This window comes from Lissotriton helveticus, chromosome 8 (assembly GCF_964261635.1).
Source record: "Lissotriton helveticus chromosome 8, aLisHel1.1, whole genome shotgun sequence".
In the NCBI taxonomy this organism is placed as follows: domain Eukaryota; kingdom Metazoa; phylum Chordata; class Amphibia; order Caudata; family Salamandridae; genus Lissotriton; species Lissotriton helveticus.
This window is the reverse complement of record NC_136069.1, coordinates 63,516,903-63,534,286: the sequence shown is the minus strand read 5'-3', so window position 1 is coordinate 63,534,286 and position 17,384 is coordinate 63,516,903. Positions and strand designations below refer to the sequence as shown.

General features: G+C 46.0%; 1 protein-coding gene across 1 annotated transcript in view; it reads right to left on the bottom strand.

The window, feature by feature from the left end:
* The window catches only part of BOC (BOC cell adhesion associated, oncogene regulated), a 136,217-nt gene that overhangs the window by 66,888 nt on the left and 51,945 nt on the right, over window positions 1-17,384 (bottom strand). The window contains exon 2 of the mRNA XM_078656627.1: window positions 396-568. Coding sequence (XP_078512753.1) covers window positions 396-540 — 145 coding nt within the window. The 5' untranslated portion in view covers window positions 541-568. The remainder of the gene's footprint in view (window positions 1-395; window positions 569-17,384) is intronic.

Sequence of the window (17,384 nt, the reverse complement as noted above, 5' to 3'; positions counted from 1 at the left end):
TTCGTCTGCCGTGACAGAACTGGCAGAATTCGTCTGCCGTGACAGAACTGGCAGAATTCGTCTGCCGTGACTGAACTGGTAGAATTCGTCTGCCGTGACTGAACTGGTAGAATTTACGGGCCATGACAGAACTGGCAGAATTTGTGAACTATGATGGGACTGGCAGACATGCTGAACATAATTTAACTGGATTTCAAGTTGGCCAGAATTGGTTGGTGATCATGTCATAAATTGCATGCACTGCCCGATTCTGGTTTTCTCTGCCATCCTATAAAACCGGTGTTTTGTTCTACACACTGAATACTAGGTGCCATAAAACACGTATCATGTTCTCTGCCAGACTGAAAATCAAAACACACCACACAACCCCACAAGGAGCCCGTTGAAGAACTCACCCATGTCTGCCAAGCAGCTGCATGTCGCAAGGATCAGCCAGGTGATGGCAGCGGTGCCTCTTCTCCACGCTGGCATCTTCCTCCGGTGCGCTGTGGTTTGGTGGAAGAGGCAGTGGAGTGGGTTCCCATAGGGTATGCTGCCCATGCCCTGGAGAAGGGTTTGTGTCCTGCACCTGTGAAGATCAGAAAAGAAAGACCGGTCAGCAGAACGTACCAAGCAGGACTTTAACCCTTCCTCACCGGGGCGAACAGCACCTTCCACTGCCACGTGGAGGCCACGTCTGCCCACTGCTGCCCTGGCAGGCTAGGGGGAATGGGCCATGTGATGAAGGGGGTCAGGATGCATTGGTTGGTAGAGTGCTAAAGGTTGACTGGACACATTGGCAGTGTGGGGAGGGGTTCTGGGCTAGCAGCCCGAAGGGGTAAGGTGGGCGTGGATGTTGTGAAGGTGTGCACTGGGTGGTGTGGATGTGCTGACCCAGCACGGAGGGTGGCGAGGAAGTAATGCCCGCGGAGGGGTGGTGCACAAGATAAAATTGCGGTCTTCTTGATAGGCTCGCCTGCATGTACTGGTGGAGACCTGAAAGAGGCTAGTAAGCACTAGCGGTGTCGTGCGGATGGCCTGTATGCACCTGTGGCGGGCAGAGTGTGTTGGCGGTGAGTGGCCAGGATGTACTACTTGAGGTCTGGCTCTGTTGGTAGTGTTGTCAGAGTGGCCAAAGACACTTGTGTGGCTGTACTGATGGAATGTTCAGAATGGCCAGGATGTATACTGATGGAAGGAATGTTCAGAATGGATAGGATGTACACTGATGGAATGTTTAGAATGTCCAGGATGTATACTGATGGAATGTTCAGAATGGATAGGATGTACACTACTGATGGAATGTTTAGAATGTCCAGGATGTATACTGATGGAATGTTCAGAATGGATAGGATGTACACTGATGGAATGTTTAGAATGTCCAGGATGTATACTGGTGGAATGTTCAGAATGGATAGGATGTACACTGATGGAATGTTTAGAATGTCCAGGATGTATACTGATGGAATGTTCAGAATGGATAGGATGTACACTACTGATGGAATGTTTAGAATGTCCAGGATGTATACTGATGGAATGTTCAGAATGGATAGGATGTACACTGATGGAATGTTTAGAATGTCCAGGATGTATACTGATGGAATGTTCAGAATGGATAGGATGTACCCTTGTGTGGATGTACTGATGGAATGTTTAGAATGTCATGGATGTATACTGATGGAATGTTCAGAATGGATAGGATGTACACTACTGATGGAATGTTTAGAATGTCCAGGATGTATACTGATGGAATGTTCAGAATGGATAGGATGTACACTACAGATAGAATGTTTAGAATGTCCATGATGTATACTGATGGAATGTTCAGAATGGATAGGATGTACCCTTGTGTGGATGTACTGATGGAATGTTTAGAATGTCATGGATGTATACTGATGGAATGTTCAGAATGGATAGGATGTACCCTTGTGTGGATGTACTGATGGAATGTTTAGAATGTCATGGATGTATACTGATGGAATGTTCAGAATGGATAGAATGTACACTTGTGTGGATGTACTGATAATGTTTAGAATGGCCAGGATGTACTCTTGTGAGGCTGTACTGATGGAATGTTCAGGATGTACTCTTGTGAGGCTGTACTGATGGAATGTTCAGAATGGATAGGATGTACACTACAGATGGAATGTTTAGAATGTCCAGGATGTATACTGATGGAATGTTCAGAATGGATAGAATGTACACTTGTGTGGATGAACTGATAATGTTCAGAATGGCCAGGATGTACTCTTGTGAGGCTGTACACTTGGAATGTTCAGAATGGCCAGGATGTACTCTTGTGAGGCTGTACACTTGGAATGTTCAGAATGGCCAGGATGTACACTTGTGTGGCTATACTGAAGGAACGTTTATAATGGGCAGGATGTACTACTGGTGATGTTCGTGGACGTGAACGCGGACAGAATGTACTGGTTGAGTATTTAGGGGGTGGCTTCCTAGATGTATGGACAGCGTGCAAGAGTGTAACCTAGATGCCTGGGTAAGGGTGGTGTGAGAGGGGCATGGTGGATTTACAGTAACCCAGGCAGGCTAGAGACCTTCTGGAGAGTCTTCCTTGATGGACAACTGAGGCCCACAATTGTTTGGAAATAGCAAGAATGGTGACGCAAGCACAAAAAATGAAGTCCCTACTGTTTCATTATGCGCCTAGATGCAGCCACCTACGACAAGATAAGAGCATTACGGAGGTCACTCACGCACGACACTGAAAAGCTTCCCTCTCAGCACACACTGCAATTCCAACACACACCCCAACCCCGCTGTGCAGTCTGCTGCCTGCCCACTACCACACACAGCGCCTCGACGCGGAAATGAGCGCTATATGAATCCCACAATAATACGATGCTTGGAAGGTCTCGTATAAAGTCTTAAATGCATTCACAAGCGGCATTGGTTTCCGGCCCCGGATATCTTCCCAGGTAGGTAGAGGACCTGGCGGGGGCTCGGAGGAGCGGGCGCCGGCTGGCGGGGTGCAGAGGGGCCGAGCAGGGAACAGGTAGGAACCTGAGCTGCTGGGCCCTGCTACACAACCACCTCTTCAGCTCCATCCAGGCGAGGCAACAAAGCAGCCATTCAGGAGCGGAGGGGGGGAACAGGAACCTGAGCACACAAGCGGGGCCTTTAGGAGGAAGGGGCCCCTCCACCACCCACCTGCACCGACCCAGCAAAGGGCTTTTCTTAAATCAGGCCCAGGGGCGACTCCCACACAGCAAGTTCTCTTAACCCTCACACTCCCCAAGAAAATACAGGGATTGGGGAAATCTGTTGGGAAATCTGTATTCTTTATATATTTTATTTTTGTTGACATATCATTGTTTATTTATATTTTTTTAAATCAATTGCATTTTAAATTTAATTTTCATCTTCTGCAGCAGTGAGATCACATTACAACTTGTACATTTGCAAAAAAAATTCTGTTTGTATCTTTTATGTAACGCATGTAATCCTAAATCCTTATGTATCGCAACTGGTTCTTATGTAAAGCGCTCTGACACCGTCGGGTAAAGTTTGCGCTATATAAAATCGCATTAAATAAAAATAAAATAAAAATCTTACAAGTGCCTTAGGATGTAACGCGCTTGTAATAGAAGCAGACGGGGCATGCATAATATTTGTGATGGAGTAACCCGTCCGCCAAACTCTAAACCAGGCCCATGGTCTTTTGGACATGAATGCGCGGAGCTCAAGGGGGAAACAGATCCCCAGTGGGCGGGGTCAGCACTCTATTGGCAGATGCCAAACACTGAAATCTGGAGATCAGAGATCCCACTCCCCCACGGGGTATGGCCTGGTGTGTTAAACTTGAAGAGCCTAAATATCTAGCCACAGGTTCCAGTAACGAGCACGAAGAAATTGCAGGATTTGGTAGGATCGTTTCCAGCTACACATTACGTAACAAGCGAGTTGTACACTCAGATTTTACAGACGTTGCAACAACTGTGTCAGAAGTCCAATTTTTCCACACAATATAGCCCACAACAATGGAGTGCACTACTTGTGACCTGTCAGTTCTTGTTTAAGATCTATTATAGAGAGCCCTTGTTTTGTATTTTCTATTTTTATCGCCCTCGCGCACTTTGGTTTATTTGACAACTTCAATACAAAATTCTTTACAAAACAAAAAAATCTCAAATTGATTAGGAATGTCAAGGCCCTGCCTAATGCTTGGAATAATTTTTTCTCCCACATCCTTGCTGGTACGATTTTCAGTACTACAAGTCCCTGCAGATCCACCTACAGAGCTCCTGGGTCCGCGGAACCGATTGCAGAGCTCCTGGGTCAGCGGATCCATTCGTAGACCACCTGGGCCCGCGGATCCGTTCGCAGAGCTCCTAAGTCCGCGAATCCGTTCACAGACCACCTGGGTCCGCGGATCCGTTCGCAGAGCTCCTAGGTCCATGGATCAGTTTGCAGACCACCTGGGTCCGCAAATCCGTTCGCAGAGCTCCTAGGTCCATGGATCCGTTTGCAGACCACCTGGGTCCGCAGATCCGTTTGCAGAGCTCCTAGGTCCATGGATCAGTTTGCAGACCACCTGGGTCCGCGGATACGTTTGCAGAGCTCCTGGGTCTGCAGATCCACCCGCAAAGCCCCTTCGTCTGCGGATCCAGCCGCAGAGCTCCTGGGTCCTGTCCCCTGGAAGGAAGACAAATCTGGCGTGCACTTCTTAGAAAGGTTCCTACAGAAGTATGTGGACCAAGTCTCAATGAAGATGAGGGGACACCAGGAAGGAAGCAGGTGCTAATGGCCAAACAACTTCACAACACCATCCACACAACGCCAGCAAGAAGACAAAGATCAGTGATCTCAGGCACTCAGCTGTGGGGGATCATCAAACATGCCTGTGCCATCAAAGCAGTGCCCCTGAAGCAGACACCACAATCCACCTCTACAAATAATAAATACACAAACACATTAACTCAGCACATACACCTAGTAGGTGGAAAGCAGAGACCATTGTGGAGAACCATGGAGATAACCATAATGAGAAGTTCTAAGACTTCATGAAGTAGGATGTCACAATATCCTGAGGAAGGCACCAGGAGCACCGAAACATATACACAATAGCAGGTAACTGCCCCACCTGCATTCTGAGACTGAAAGGTAAAAAACAGACCAGCACAGGTTGTGGTGAGTGATCATAAGCGCCCTTCAGTGGGAAAATCTATTAGTAGGTCCTCCAAGGAAGCCAACTGCAGCAAAAGATTACAACGGCAACTGCTTACACAGCAAAACCAAACCATCTGCGTAATATAACCCTTATCGGCATCAGTGTGAATGAAGTAAGTCCTATTGCCACACCATAAAGAACAAGCATTAGAAATGCAATCGGGCTCGGATTTATTTGAGTTTGAGCTAATGGCATTGTAAATGGCAATGTCTTTTCGCCATGTGTTATGGAGTGTGTGCATGTGGTGTGTAGTGGAATTATGTTGGTTGAATTGTAATTTTACCAATGGTGGCATGCTGTGCTTTATATGAATATGTTTAAAAGTAAAGTGTACCATACTGCGTTTGCTTGGTGGAAAAGTGCACTGCCGGCTGGAGGTGTGTGTGCCTGGTGGAAGGGTGCACTGACGGCTGGTGGGTGTGTGTTTGGTAAAAGCGTGCACAGATGGCTGATGGTTGTTGGTGTTTGTGCATGGTGAAAGCATTCATTGACGGCTGGGGGTGTGTTGTTGTGTGTTTTCTTTTCTGTGTACTGGTGAGTATGTGGTGGTGAGTCTGTGGGGGTGAGCCTGGGGAGTGAGTGTGGTGACGAGTGTGTTGTGTTGAGTGGTGACGAGTGTGTGGTGTTGAGAGACGGAGGTGTGTGGTTTGTGTGTGCGTTATGTGTGTGTGGTGTGTGTGTGGGGTGTATGTGTGTGTGGGGTGTATGTGTGTATGGTGTGTGTGTGTGTGGTATGTGTGTGTGTGGTGTTTTCTGCACACTCACACACTGCCCCTACACATTCACACACTGCTCACCCGCACACTCCCAATGTCCACTGTTTATCCTGCACACTCATTCTGCACACTCACACTATGTGCACCCTTACACACTGTCACTCTGCAGTCACTCTACTGTCACTCTGCAGTCACTCTACTGTCACTCTGCAGTCACTCTACTGTCACTCTACTGTCACTCTACTGTCACTCTACTGTCACTCTGCAGTCACTCTACTGTCACTCTGCAGTCGCTCACTGTCACTCTGCAGTCGCTCACTGTCACTCTGCGCTCACTGTCACTCTGCGCTCACTGTCACTCTGCGCTCACTGTCACTCTGCGCTCACTGTCACTCTGCGCTCACTGTCACTCTGCGCTCACTGTCACTCTGCGCTCACTGTCACTCTGCGCTCACTGTCACTCTGCGCGCACTGACACTCTGCGCGCACTGACACTCTGCGCGCACTGACACTCTGCGCGCACTGACACTCTGCGCGCACTGACACTCTGCGCGCACCGACACTCTGCACGCACTGACACTCTGCACGCACTGACACTCTGCACGCACTGACACTCTGCACGCACTGACACTCTGCACGCACTGTCACTCTGCACGCACTGTCACTCTGCACGCACTGTCACTCTGCACGCACTGTCACTCTGCACGCACTGTCACTCTGCACTCACTGTCACTCTGCACTCACTGTCACTCTGCACTCACTGTCACTCTGCACTCACTGTCACTCTGCACTCACTGTCACTCTGCACTCTGCACTCACTGTCACTCTGCACTCTGCACTCACTGTCACTCTGCACTCACTGTCACTCTGCACTCACTGTCACTCTGCACTCACTGTCACTCTGCACTCACTGTCACTCTGCACTCACTGTCACTCTGCACTCACTGTCACTCTGCACTCACTGTCACTCTGCACTCACTGTCACTCTGCACTCACTGTCACTCTGCACTCTGCACTCACTGTCACTCTGCACTCTGCACTCACTGTCACTCTGCACTCACTGTCACTCTGCACTCACTGTCACTCTGCACTCACTGTCACTCTGCACTCACTGTCACTCTGCACTCACTGTCACTCTGCACTCACTGTCACTCTGCACTCACTGTCACTCTGCACTCAGTCTGCACTCACTGTCACTCTGCACTCACTGTCACTCTCGCACTCACTCTGCACTCACTGTCACTCTCGCACTCACTCTGCACTCCGTCGCCGAGGCCTAAAAATGGAATATTCAAAAGTCCGCCTTGCCTGACAAACGCACACCACCCTTTTTAATGTGCAGAACCCTTTTGAAGGGGCACGCGCTCCATTGTAGAGAAAATACAATTGGTCGCTTCACTAGCCCCGCGCGGTCAACATCAATAAGACATCTAGAAGATGAGTTTCAGGTGTGTGATTTCGTTGAGTGGATGGTCAGTCACTTTTACCAGCTACATTTATTTGGGATATGGAACGAAAAAAAATGTGTGCATGTACCTGTGGGTCTATATTTCATGTGTGTGCGCGCCCCAATGTCATCGTGTTTGTGCGGGCATTGCCGGGGTCAGTGGGGTGGACAATATTTTTATGTAAGGTTACTTGTTGTCTGTGTATATGTCTGCAGCTTCACAGAGGACCCTGCAAGAAAAGCCGATGCGTTTAAAGTAAAGAGGGCTGCATTCAGCTGCTTAGCGCAGCACACATTTTATCAGTTCATATGCGAAAAGGGCCCGAGCTGCCTTTCTTTCCCTCAGGAAATGAGGCTGCGCGTGACACTTGCCGCAGAGGCTCCATTTACCAAGCGTCATTAGCTAACCATCCCGGTGATTTCAGGCGCGCACCCTGGTAATTCGAGGGCAATCTGCCATTTCACCTGATGGCCGAGCAGAAGGCTGTGAATGTCAGCATGTCCTACTGTTCAGTGGCGAGCCGCGCATGGCCAGAGTGGCGGAAGTGACGCATGCAGATCACATACCAGCTGAATAAGTACAACTCACTTTACCCGGAGTAAGGCGATGAAAGCACAGAGCAGAACCAAACTCGTGTGAAGTCTTAATCTTCGTAAAACGGCCATAACCTCAAAGGCATTCAATGCCACATTACCCAGCGGGAAAACAAAATTCAATTTGAAATGCCACTGATTCGCTATGCCTGTGTGCACGTGAGGAGGACGCGCGCCCGACAAACGCACTGCTCTATGGTGAACGCGCGCACACCATCTGGAATGCATTAAACGGGCACCCTGACAGCTCCTAATAAAAATTAATGGACTGCCGTGCGCGAAACCGCACAGAAAATGCCAAATATGGCGGCCGAAAATTACATCTGCCCAATCGCATCAAGTCTACTAAAAATACAGCGCCGCGAGGACCAATCACCATTCACATTATAAAATAAAGCACTGCGAAACTACGAGCACAGAGGAATTTTTCTACCCTTTTTCCATCCTTAACAATACGGGTCATAGCTCCTCCCCACTTCGTGGTGACGTCGCCGAGCCCGTAAAAAGATATGCAACATAGCTTCAACACCAGCCACCACAGCGAAGACTTTTGGCCAACAATCTAGTCCCAAGCTTGACATGGGGGGCCTTAACAAGGCTGGGGGACTCTAGATGTCCAAGCAGTGAACAGACCCAGAGGACTACTCAACATTTGTGGACAAACTGGACTCAGAGGGGCACTTGTAATAAGGCCAAGTGTCTAAGGTTTTGTATGTTTTATGGAATGGGACTCAAACTTTACAAAACTTTCCTCACCTTGAAGCACTGAGCATAGAATTCATGCGGTTTCTATATGGAACATCTGGTGACTTTAGCGGCATCTTCACAAAATTGGTTATCGGAAAGTGGGGGCGGGGAGGCATTTGCGGACACAATTTGGAGTACAGAAATTACTGGTTGATAATACATTTTTTCACAATCTCATTTAAGATATTTTTTTTTAGCTTAAACCTGAACATAAGCGGCACTGGAGCGCTGTGCAATTACAAACATACAAATAAACACAATATTCCTGGAAAAACAATAATAAAAAAGAGCCTGTGTTGTTGAAGGGGCAAAACACTGAAAAAGCACATTTGCCTTTGGTGCACCGCATTATTTAACATGGCGTACTTCTGTTTTTTAGGTCTGGCTAGAAAAACCTTTATTTCTGTGTGGAATTCAAATGTTAAAACTTTACAGTAATACTCTTACTAAAAGGAAACTCACTCTCTGGGCAGTCTGGGTGGTGGGGATTTGGGGTCTTGCACTCAAACGTTACCCCAATGCCAGCCTCAGCCTCGACATTCATGCTATCTCACTCGCTCTTAGGGGGGACCTTAACTCATTGAAAGAGCTTACGTGGATATACTCAGTCGCCCTCTTCCCTAAGGCTAGATCGTTACCCATTTTACCCATCTTATCAGGGGAAATATTTCTATAATTTCTATGCATTTATTTGAGTGACAGGTCTAGCAGAGATGTTTACTGAAGTTACAGCAGCCAGAACCTTGAACCCTGCAGGAGCGGGTAAAGATAACCTTAGGAGCACTCCCTTAGCTTTCGATAGTGCTTTTACTATCTCACATCCGTGGACATTTAATCTGAACTGTACAGTGCTGTTCATTATGGGAAATTATTATCTGGACCAAAGTTCGAGTCGGGGTACCACGCGGGTGGACGGCGTACCCCCACTTATGTTAACGGGAGCTCGATATCTGGAGCAAATGGAGCCACACATTCACTCTTTGGCCTCTCTGGGGCGAGATCGGAGCTCATTCAGAACGCTGCTCACGCGCCGGCTTCTCTGATGCAATCGCATCTAGGGCGAGTGAAGGGAGGCAATAAGTCTGATGGTGCAAGCCACCTTTCGTGACGTCACTTCCTGTCGTGACGTCAGCGTCCCTCCCACTTTTTTAGGACTTGTGCCCTGATCTGTACAACTGTTCACCTCGTCATGCATTAACGTATCAATACGGTGCCGCCTGACCACTTCCAGGCATATGCCGTGCCTACTTCACTAAACTTTGTGTAAAACTTTTCTTCCCGTCCTGGGTCTTGAAGTCTCGGAGTTTCTCATTGTAACTAACCCCCAGATGCATCAACAATCCATTTAGAGATTCCTTAATAGCGAAAAATACCGATTCGCTATTAAGGAATAGCAAAATGGAATGCATCAAGAAATCACTAAAAAAAATAGCGATTTCTTAGAATTCCTTAATTGCGACTCGCAAATTGCGAGTCGCAATTAAGGAATACCTCCCCATTCATTCCTATGGGCCTAAAGGCCCATAGGAATGAATGGGAAGACAATCTCAATTTGCGAATCGCAATTAGAGATTCGCAAATTGAGATTGAGATTTCAAGGGTGCAGGGGTGTCCAAAGGACACCCTGTTGCACCCCTGAAATTGATCTGTGCACATATGTTGTGCACACACATGCCATTAGGGCATGTGTGTGCGCAACATGAAACTTTGAAAAATGCACTTAAGTTTTAGCAAATTACCATGAAGTTGTACTTCATGGCAATTTGCGTGCCCTATTAGCGAATTCGCTATTTTTAAAACTTTCATGCATTGTATTTAAAGAATCTCAATTTGAGATTCCTTAAATGCAAACAATCGCAATTTAGCGATTTCTCAATTAGCGATTTTTGCATTTGGGATGATGCATCCCAAATGCAAAAATACCGGTCGCAAAGGGGCGATTCTGAGAATCTGCCCCTTGCGAGCGGATTTTTGTTTGATGCATCTAGCTGTAAGGCCTCAAGTCTCTCAGAATCCAAAGAGCTGCTGGCTACAAAGTCAGCACTGGTAGAAGGGGTCACAAAAGACAAGTGGCCACTTGGCTGCCAAGGAGCGGGCCTTTGGAAGGGGGACCGCAGCCGGCTGTGGTCGCAGGCCAGGCCCGGCCTCCAGGAGGGCAGCTTTTCACCTCCAATCCTGTGGCTTGGTTTTATTGGCGCGGCTGAGTTTTGATGACCTGTTTATGCTCTGAAGTTGTCCTAGGTTTTCATGGCTATAAACAAACAGTATATATATTTTTTTATAATAACCCAGGATGTCGAGGCGGATTTTGCTGGGCCAGGCCCCTGCTGGAGAGTGGAGGGCCCTGTGTTTGTTCAAGCCCAGTGTTTACACGTGTGTGGGCTCTGTGCAGGCGGAGGGGGTAAGTAGCTGTCGGTTTACCGCTAGAAAATGACCAATTTCCACTCCTGAAGGGTCCGACGCACATTCAGCTCACCTCATGACATGACCATTTACAAACAAACCCCTGATTCTTCGCTTCCATCTACCTTCCAGCGGTTAAGTGGTACTTTAATATTAATTATTACCTGATCACATACTACCCCTCCCTACCGCCACAGTAAAAATGGGTGTCTGTTACAAACATAATATTAAGACTGGACATTAAAATTTCTTTAAAAAAAAAAAAGTATATACATATATATATATATCCTTGTACTCGTCTCACACCACAGGAATTCGTTTTCCAAAAGAGACGAGGCAAACCCAATTGCGTGCTAAATATTTTATTGTTTTTTCTCGCCCAGCACCGCCGCCATGACGCGTTTCGGTCCTACTCGGACCATGATCACATGGCATGTTACATGGGGCAGGCCACAGATTTAAAGTGACAGTGCAACAATGTGAAAATAGACATGGACAAAAGACTTTTAACCTGCCATGTTTCAAAGTAGCTGTAAAATACATTATCTGTTTGTGCAAAACAATGCAAATCCTCTGTGCAAATCATCAATAAATATTTATAATAAATATCCATGATAAAAGCAATTTGATCCATTAGCCAAAAGAAATCATATTTATCAAACACGATTAATTAAAATCTATGTAAAAATTTCTTCCAATAGGCAAAATTGGATCATCTCTCAAAATACTGACAATGATATAAAACAATACTATATACAGTGGATGATAGCAGCTTCAATTATGATCATGGCAGTATGTATATATATGCAAAAAAAACTTGAACCAATAACTCCAGTAATCCTCCATGTCACAGGACTCCACCAGAGAAGGAAACGAGAGCCGACCCAAGCTTGAAGGTGAAAAATTATTTATTTAGTTTTGTCGGCATAACGTTTCGGCCTGCCCAGAGGCCTTGATCACATAACGCTAAAAAGCAGCAGTTCATTTTTAAAAGTGCAAGTGCGCGTCATTCTGTTACATGATTGGTTGTCACACAAAACAGCATGACTAGATATGGAAAAATACTTGATATAGGTTTCAAGCTGCATTAATCAACAAACCTTTCTTTCCATACTCAATGATACAATTTGCCAAATTTAACATATGTTTCTATAAAAAAAGCCGCAAAACGAGGCAAGTTTTATAAAACACAGCATTTTTAAAAACATATGTACCATTTGATCAAAAAATTATTTAAAACCTGATGCTTTAATCAACCATAATTATATATTTAGTGATTTGATCAAAGCAAAAGCCCTAGGATAATATGACCCAAGTGGGTTATGTCAATGTCATACTTAGAATCCATATAACATACATATTCATTGCCTTACTGCAAATATATATATATATATATATATATATATATATATATATATATATATATATATATATATATATATATATATCCAACTCCTCCGTTTGGCGCGAAGCATAAGTGGCCGCTTGCAGCGGCGGGCCAGGACGGGAGCGCCACTCCCTACGATTTCACAGCACACGTTCTCCAGTCTCTCAAGAACGACGTCCAGGCCAGCTTAGTTTTCAAAAAAACGGTGTTTATTTCACAGCCCACTCAACGTTTCGGGAACCACTTCCCTTGCTCACGAATGATCGTGTCTGTTTACACCCAGTGTTTTAAGGTTTGTCATGTGATCAGAAACAAAATAAACATAGTAAACAGACTCCCATTTCATTAAGCAAATACGTCTCAGGGCTTGAAAATCTACTCGCCCACTCACTATGGCGAGTCATATTTTATCAAGTCGAGGTCGCCCCCTACTGGCGAGTTGACAAAGACCAGGTGTTTTGTTCAGTCAGAAAATGAAGGAGCATTAAAGATGCCTTTAAATCCAATTTTTGTCTTGTCAAGTTGCTCTGTGTTCAGAGACAGAGGTCAGAAGTCAGTTTACAATCACTTTTCCTTCTCTGAGAACAGAGTTCCAAGTGTCTGACCTGCTGTACAAAGTGTTAAATGAAAGGCTGTAGTGTATCTGGTTTTTCCCAACATGCATTTAAATAGCTAACAAGCTAACTGTAAAATAAATTCAAAATATATTCCAGTATTTGTGAAAGCACATTTTTTGTACTTCTGAGTGATTAAAAAAATATTTTACAGGATGAAAAACAAATATGAACTATTTTACTTGGTGATGTGCAAATGATATGTTTTGTGCAACCCAATTTTCACAGATTATTGTTAATACACTGTATAGTTTTATCAGTAAAGCTGCAAGGTAGTGGGAAGGTTTTTCGTGGAGAAATGTGGCTCAATGGTTAGAGTGGCAGACCCTGATGCAGAGGTCTGGCCCGGGACCAGGGTTCACTCCCCGCCTCGGCAGGTCTTGGACTCAATTTCCCTGGACCTGATAATTCTCGCCTCGGTGCCTAGTCTAATCATGGGTCCCACTCTGTGACTCTGGGCAATAGCCTGCTTAATCTCCACAATGGCCCCCCACAACGCGAGGATGCCTGGCCTCCACCTTGAGGGTGCCCAGGAGGTGGGCACCTCACAGGAAAGGCCAGAAGGGTTCCACACAGCGGTATTCGTACAAGGGCCGAGAGGCCTCCGGGTAGTCGTGCGCTATACAAGTTCGTAATTATTATCATTCATGAGAGAATGAGGAAAAAGGCAACTGTGTAAAATAAAATATTTCCCAATGAGCACACAATTTGAGACCAGTATATGGGTGAAATTAGTTAGGTCAAGTAAATCACTAAAGGTACTCAGCCTGCAGGTCTAGGGTTATTTTTAGGATTTTCGAGGCCTGGATCGGACCTTGGCAAGCTGCAATTTATTTCTTTTTTCTAGTTCTTTTTTTTCTCCAAACATAATCAGTAGACATTAAAAGTTTGAAAGTAAAAAAAGTAATGTTGACACATCTAAAGGTGGCATGCATAAATAGGTTTGCAAAAAAGTAAGTAAAAAAAGAAGACACACCAAAGTTACATTTAAAAACTATGCAATGAAATAAGAGATTGGCACTGAAGCGGAGTACTTTCTAGGTGATGGGTGCATGTGATAGAAAAAAATGCAATCAATTTCAGTGAAGAGATCTAAGGACGGGAGTGAGCTGATCCATTGCCCATATTTATGCAATGGCTATTGTAATTAGAAGAAACAAATTTGAATTGCAGAGGATTCGGATTCGAATTCTATGCGAAAAAAAACAAACAAAAAAATACAAAAACATAAGTATTGATAATAGTTACAGGAAACACATTAGTGGCTAAATTGTCATAGTTTAATAGCTTACCCGGTGGTTCTGTGTAACCTCTGCATGACCTCCTCTGACGAGTAGGCAATGCTCATTAGCACTTGAATTCCAACCCCACCACCACGACCTAATTTACCAAGCCCAGTTTAGCACACCGCGGTTTCCTGTCACTGCGCTGGTTTTTTTTGGGTATATACTTGCACCCAAATACAGAATCCTACAAATCATCCGTCATTTTATTTTTAGACCTGGCTTGACACCGCAGGCGTCTGCAAGACCAACTGTTGCCAATTTGTTAAAATATACACAGTGTCCTTTGCTCCGCCCAGTGGAGTATCTCCTGCTCACCTTATGCTATTTGCTGTTTGTGTATCCTTGTGCCTGCTATGAAGGGCTCATGTTACAATGATGAGGACTATTTTACAACTCAAAAGTACACCAAATCCTCACACACAAAAATCTTTTATCATATAGATGCATTATTTGTATGCAGAGAACAATAGTTTTTTTGGTTTGTCTTTTTACTTCTGCAGGCTTTTTTATGTTTTAGTCAAGACTGTAAATGTAAGCCAGGCCTATTTGTTTTGTCGCTGCCTCTTCTGCCCCTTTTTTCTAACTTTACCAGTTGAACATTATCACCTGGCGGCCACCATCCTTCCCTCCAATACATTCCAGTGGAAAAGAGACACATTAATTAGTGCTTCATGTACATGCATGGTGTCTGCATGCCACATAAAGCCACGCGTGTCTATGTCAACAAGGACATATCTGAAAATAGAAAGGGAGAGACAGACGGTGGCTGCAAAGGCTCAATTTCTGCTGTTAAAGTTAGAAAACAAGGCTAGAACTTGTAGATGAGAAGCAGGAAGAGATGCTGCATTGTGGGTCATCCACCCATCCAGGGTGAAAGATACTCCTGCAAACTTTGTAGAGATACAATCTAGTAAACAAAGGTGTACCTGCCCTTTTTGCTGTAGAAAGCACTTTTAGATTCCGCACCAGTTAATATGCACTAAAATAGGTGTCAGACACTATGTCTGGGGTTCTTCATTTTAGATCATGGTTTTCTTAATAATTTGTGGTTAAAGGATAAATAAACCTGTTTTGAGATAAAAAAAAAAAATAATTCGAATAGCTTCTAGTACAAGTGTAAACAAACTTGTTCCACTGCTTGCGAATAAATACGTGTTGGGTGGAACGTCCAACTCCTTCACCTCAAGTTTTCACAGTTCAAAATGATTTTTGTGATTTAGTTTTATATTTCAAAATTTTTTATTGAATTGAATAAGTTTCACATGTACATTGTATACAGTTGACTTTCTTGGGCTGCTTTACATGTATGCTGCTCAGTGGTAGCAAAGAGAGAGAGAAAGAAAGAAGAAAAGAGAGGGGGGGGTTGTTGTGGGGGGGGATTATTGCGTCAGATACTCGTCTAGGGCTGTCCACATGTCATCTTTGGCTGTGTGGTTCGCCGTCTTGTGTTTGGCGGTATGTTGTCTGCCGCTCGAAGGAATGTTACCCAGTTGAACCAGCGCTTGAAAGTGGCTTTGCTGGAGTTCTTCTTCTTTGTGATTTAGTTTTAAAACTTTAGTATGTTATCTAAAAAAATAAAAGCTATCACCCACATTTCTCCACAGATGAATGGATATCCGGCAGCGGGTCACGTGGCACCACCCTGGCAAGCAAGGGGTGTTACTTTAAGGAAGGGTCTGCCACCACTTCAAGCTCACCCAGAGGTGAAGTGGGCAGTCTTAGGTGGTTGTGTGCTCTGCCCAGCTCACTGGCCCGGTACATCCAGACACCGCCACACTGGTGGGTCCACCCTTCTGTCACCCCAGGCCCCTCCCTACCCTGTTTTTACTCACCCCGTCACCGATGATGAATACGGCTTTTACATTTGCAGCTGACGAAGGCTGGAAACTTGGCTCGCCAGAAGGAAAGTCGGCTCTTTCAAGCAACTCCTTTTCTGTCCCACTCTTTCAAATCTTGGCTCACGCTTTTATTTTTCTGGACTTCACCAGACGCCCACCTGACAGCAAGCAAGACATTTCTGCATAACTTCAACAACTGAGCTGATTTTTTTTGTTGTTGATGTAGCACAGGCAACTGGTGGAGTGCGCCCGAGAGGGCACAGAGACAGGTAACACTGTGTACTTTTGATACAGCGCACAATACGAGCTGATTCACCTCTAGGCGCTTTCTATTTTTAAGCCTCGTGGAAGGTGGCCAGTTGAGGGCGCTGCAGCCTCCGCTCTGGAATGTGGGCGCCTCGTACAAATCTGGAAAGGCAGCACATGTGGTTCTCCAGTTTTTCAGGCGGACCCTGTTTCCCAAGCGTCTCGGGCGGTCTGTCAGTGCGCCCCAAGCTCCTCCCACTCACTGCCTTCACTCTGTCCATGCGCCCCAAGCTCCTCCCACTCACAGCCTCCACTCTGTCCATGCGCCCCAAGCTCCTCCCACTCACTGCCTCCACTCGGTCCATGCGCCCCAAGCTCCTCCCACTCACTGCCTCCACTCTGTCCATGCGCACCAAGCTCTTCCCACTCACTGCCTCCACTCTGTCCAGGCGCCCCAAGCTCCTCCCACTCACTGCCTCCACTCTGTCCATGCGCACCAAGCTCTTCCCACTCACTGCCTCCACTCTGTCCAGGTGCCCCAAGCTCCTCCCACTCACTGCCTCCACTCTGTCCATGCGCCCCAAGCTCCTCCCACTCACTGACTCTACTCCAGGGGTACTCATAGTACGGCCCGTGGGCCAGGGGCGGCCCGGCAAGCCTTCCCTGGCGGCCCGCGGACCCCCGAGACATCATACCTGTGTTTCCCCGAGTTTTTTTTTTTTTTTAAGTGTCTGCAGCAGCGAGAGAGACTCTGCTGCTCTGTGGGGGCTGCCAGGTGGGCGATCCTAGGAATGGCCAGAGTAAAGCTGCAGGGGCCTAAGAAGAGGTGATATCCAAAGGCCTCATTAACATGCAAATGGTATTTTAATGACCTGTGAAGTGCTCGGGTGCGGCTGTGAGTGTGTGTGTGCCCCGGCTGGCACACAGGCAGGGTAA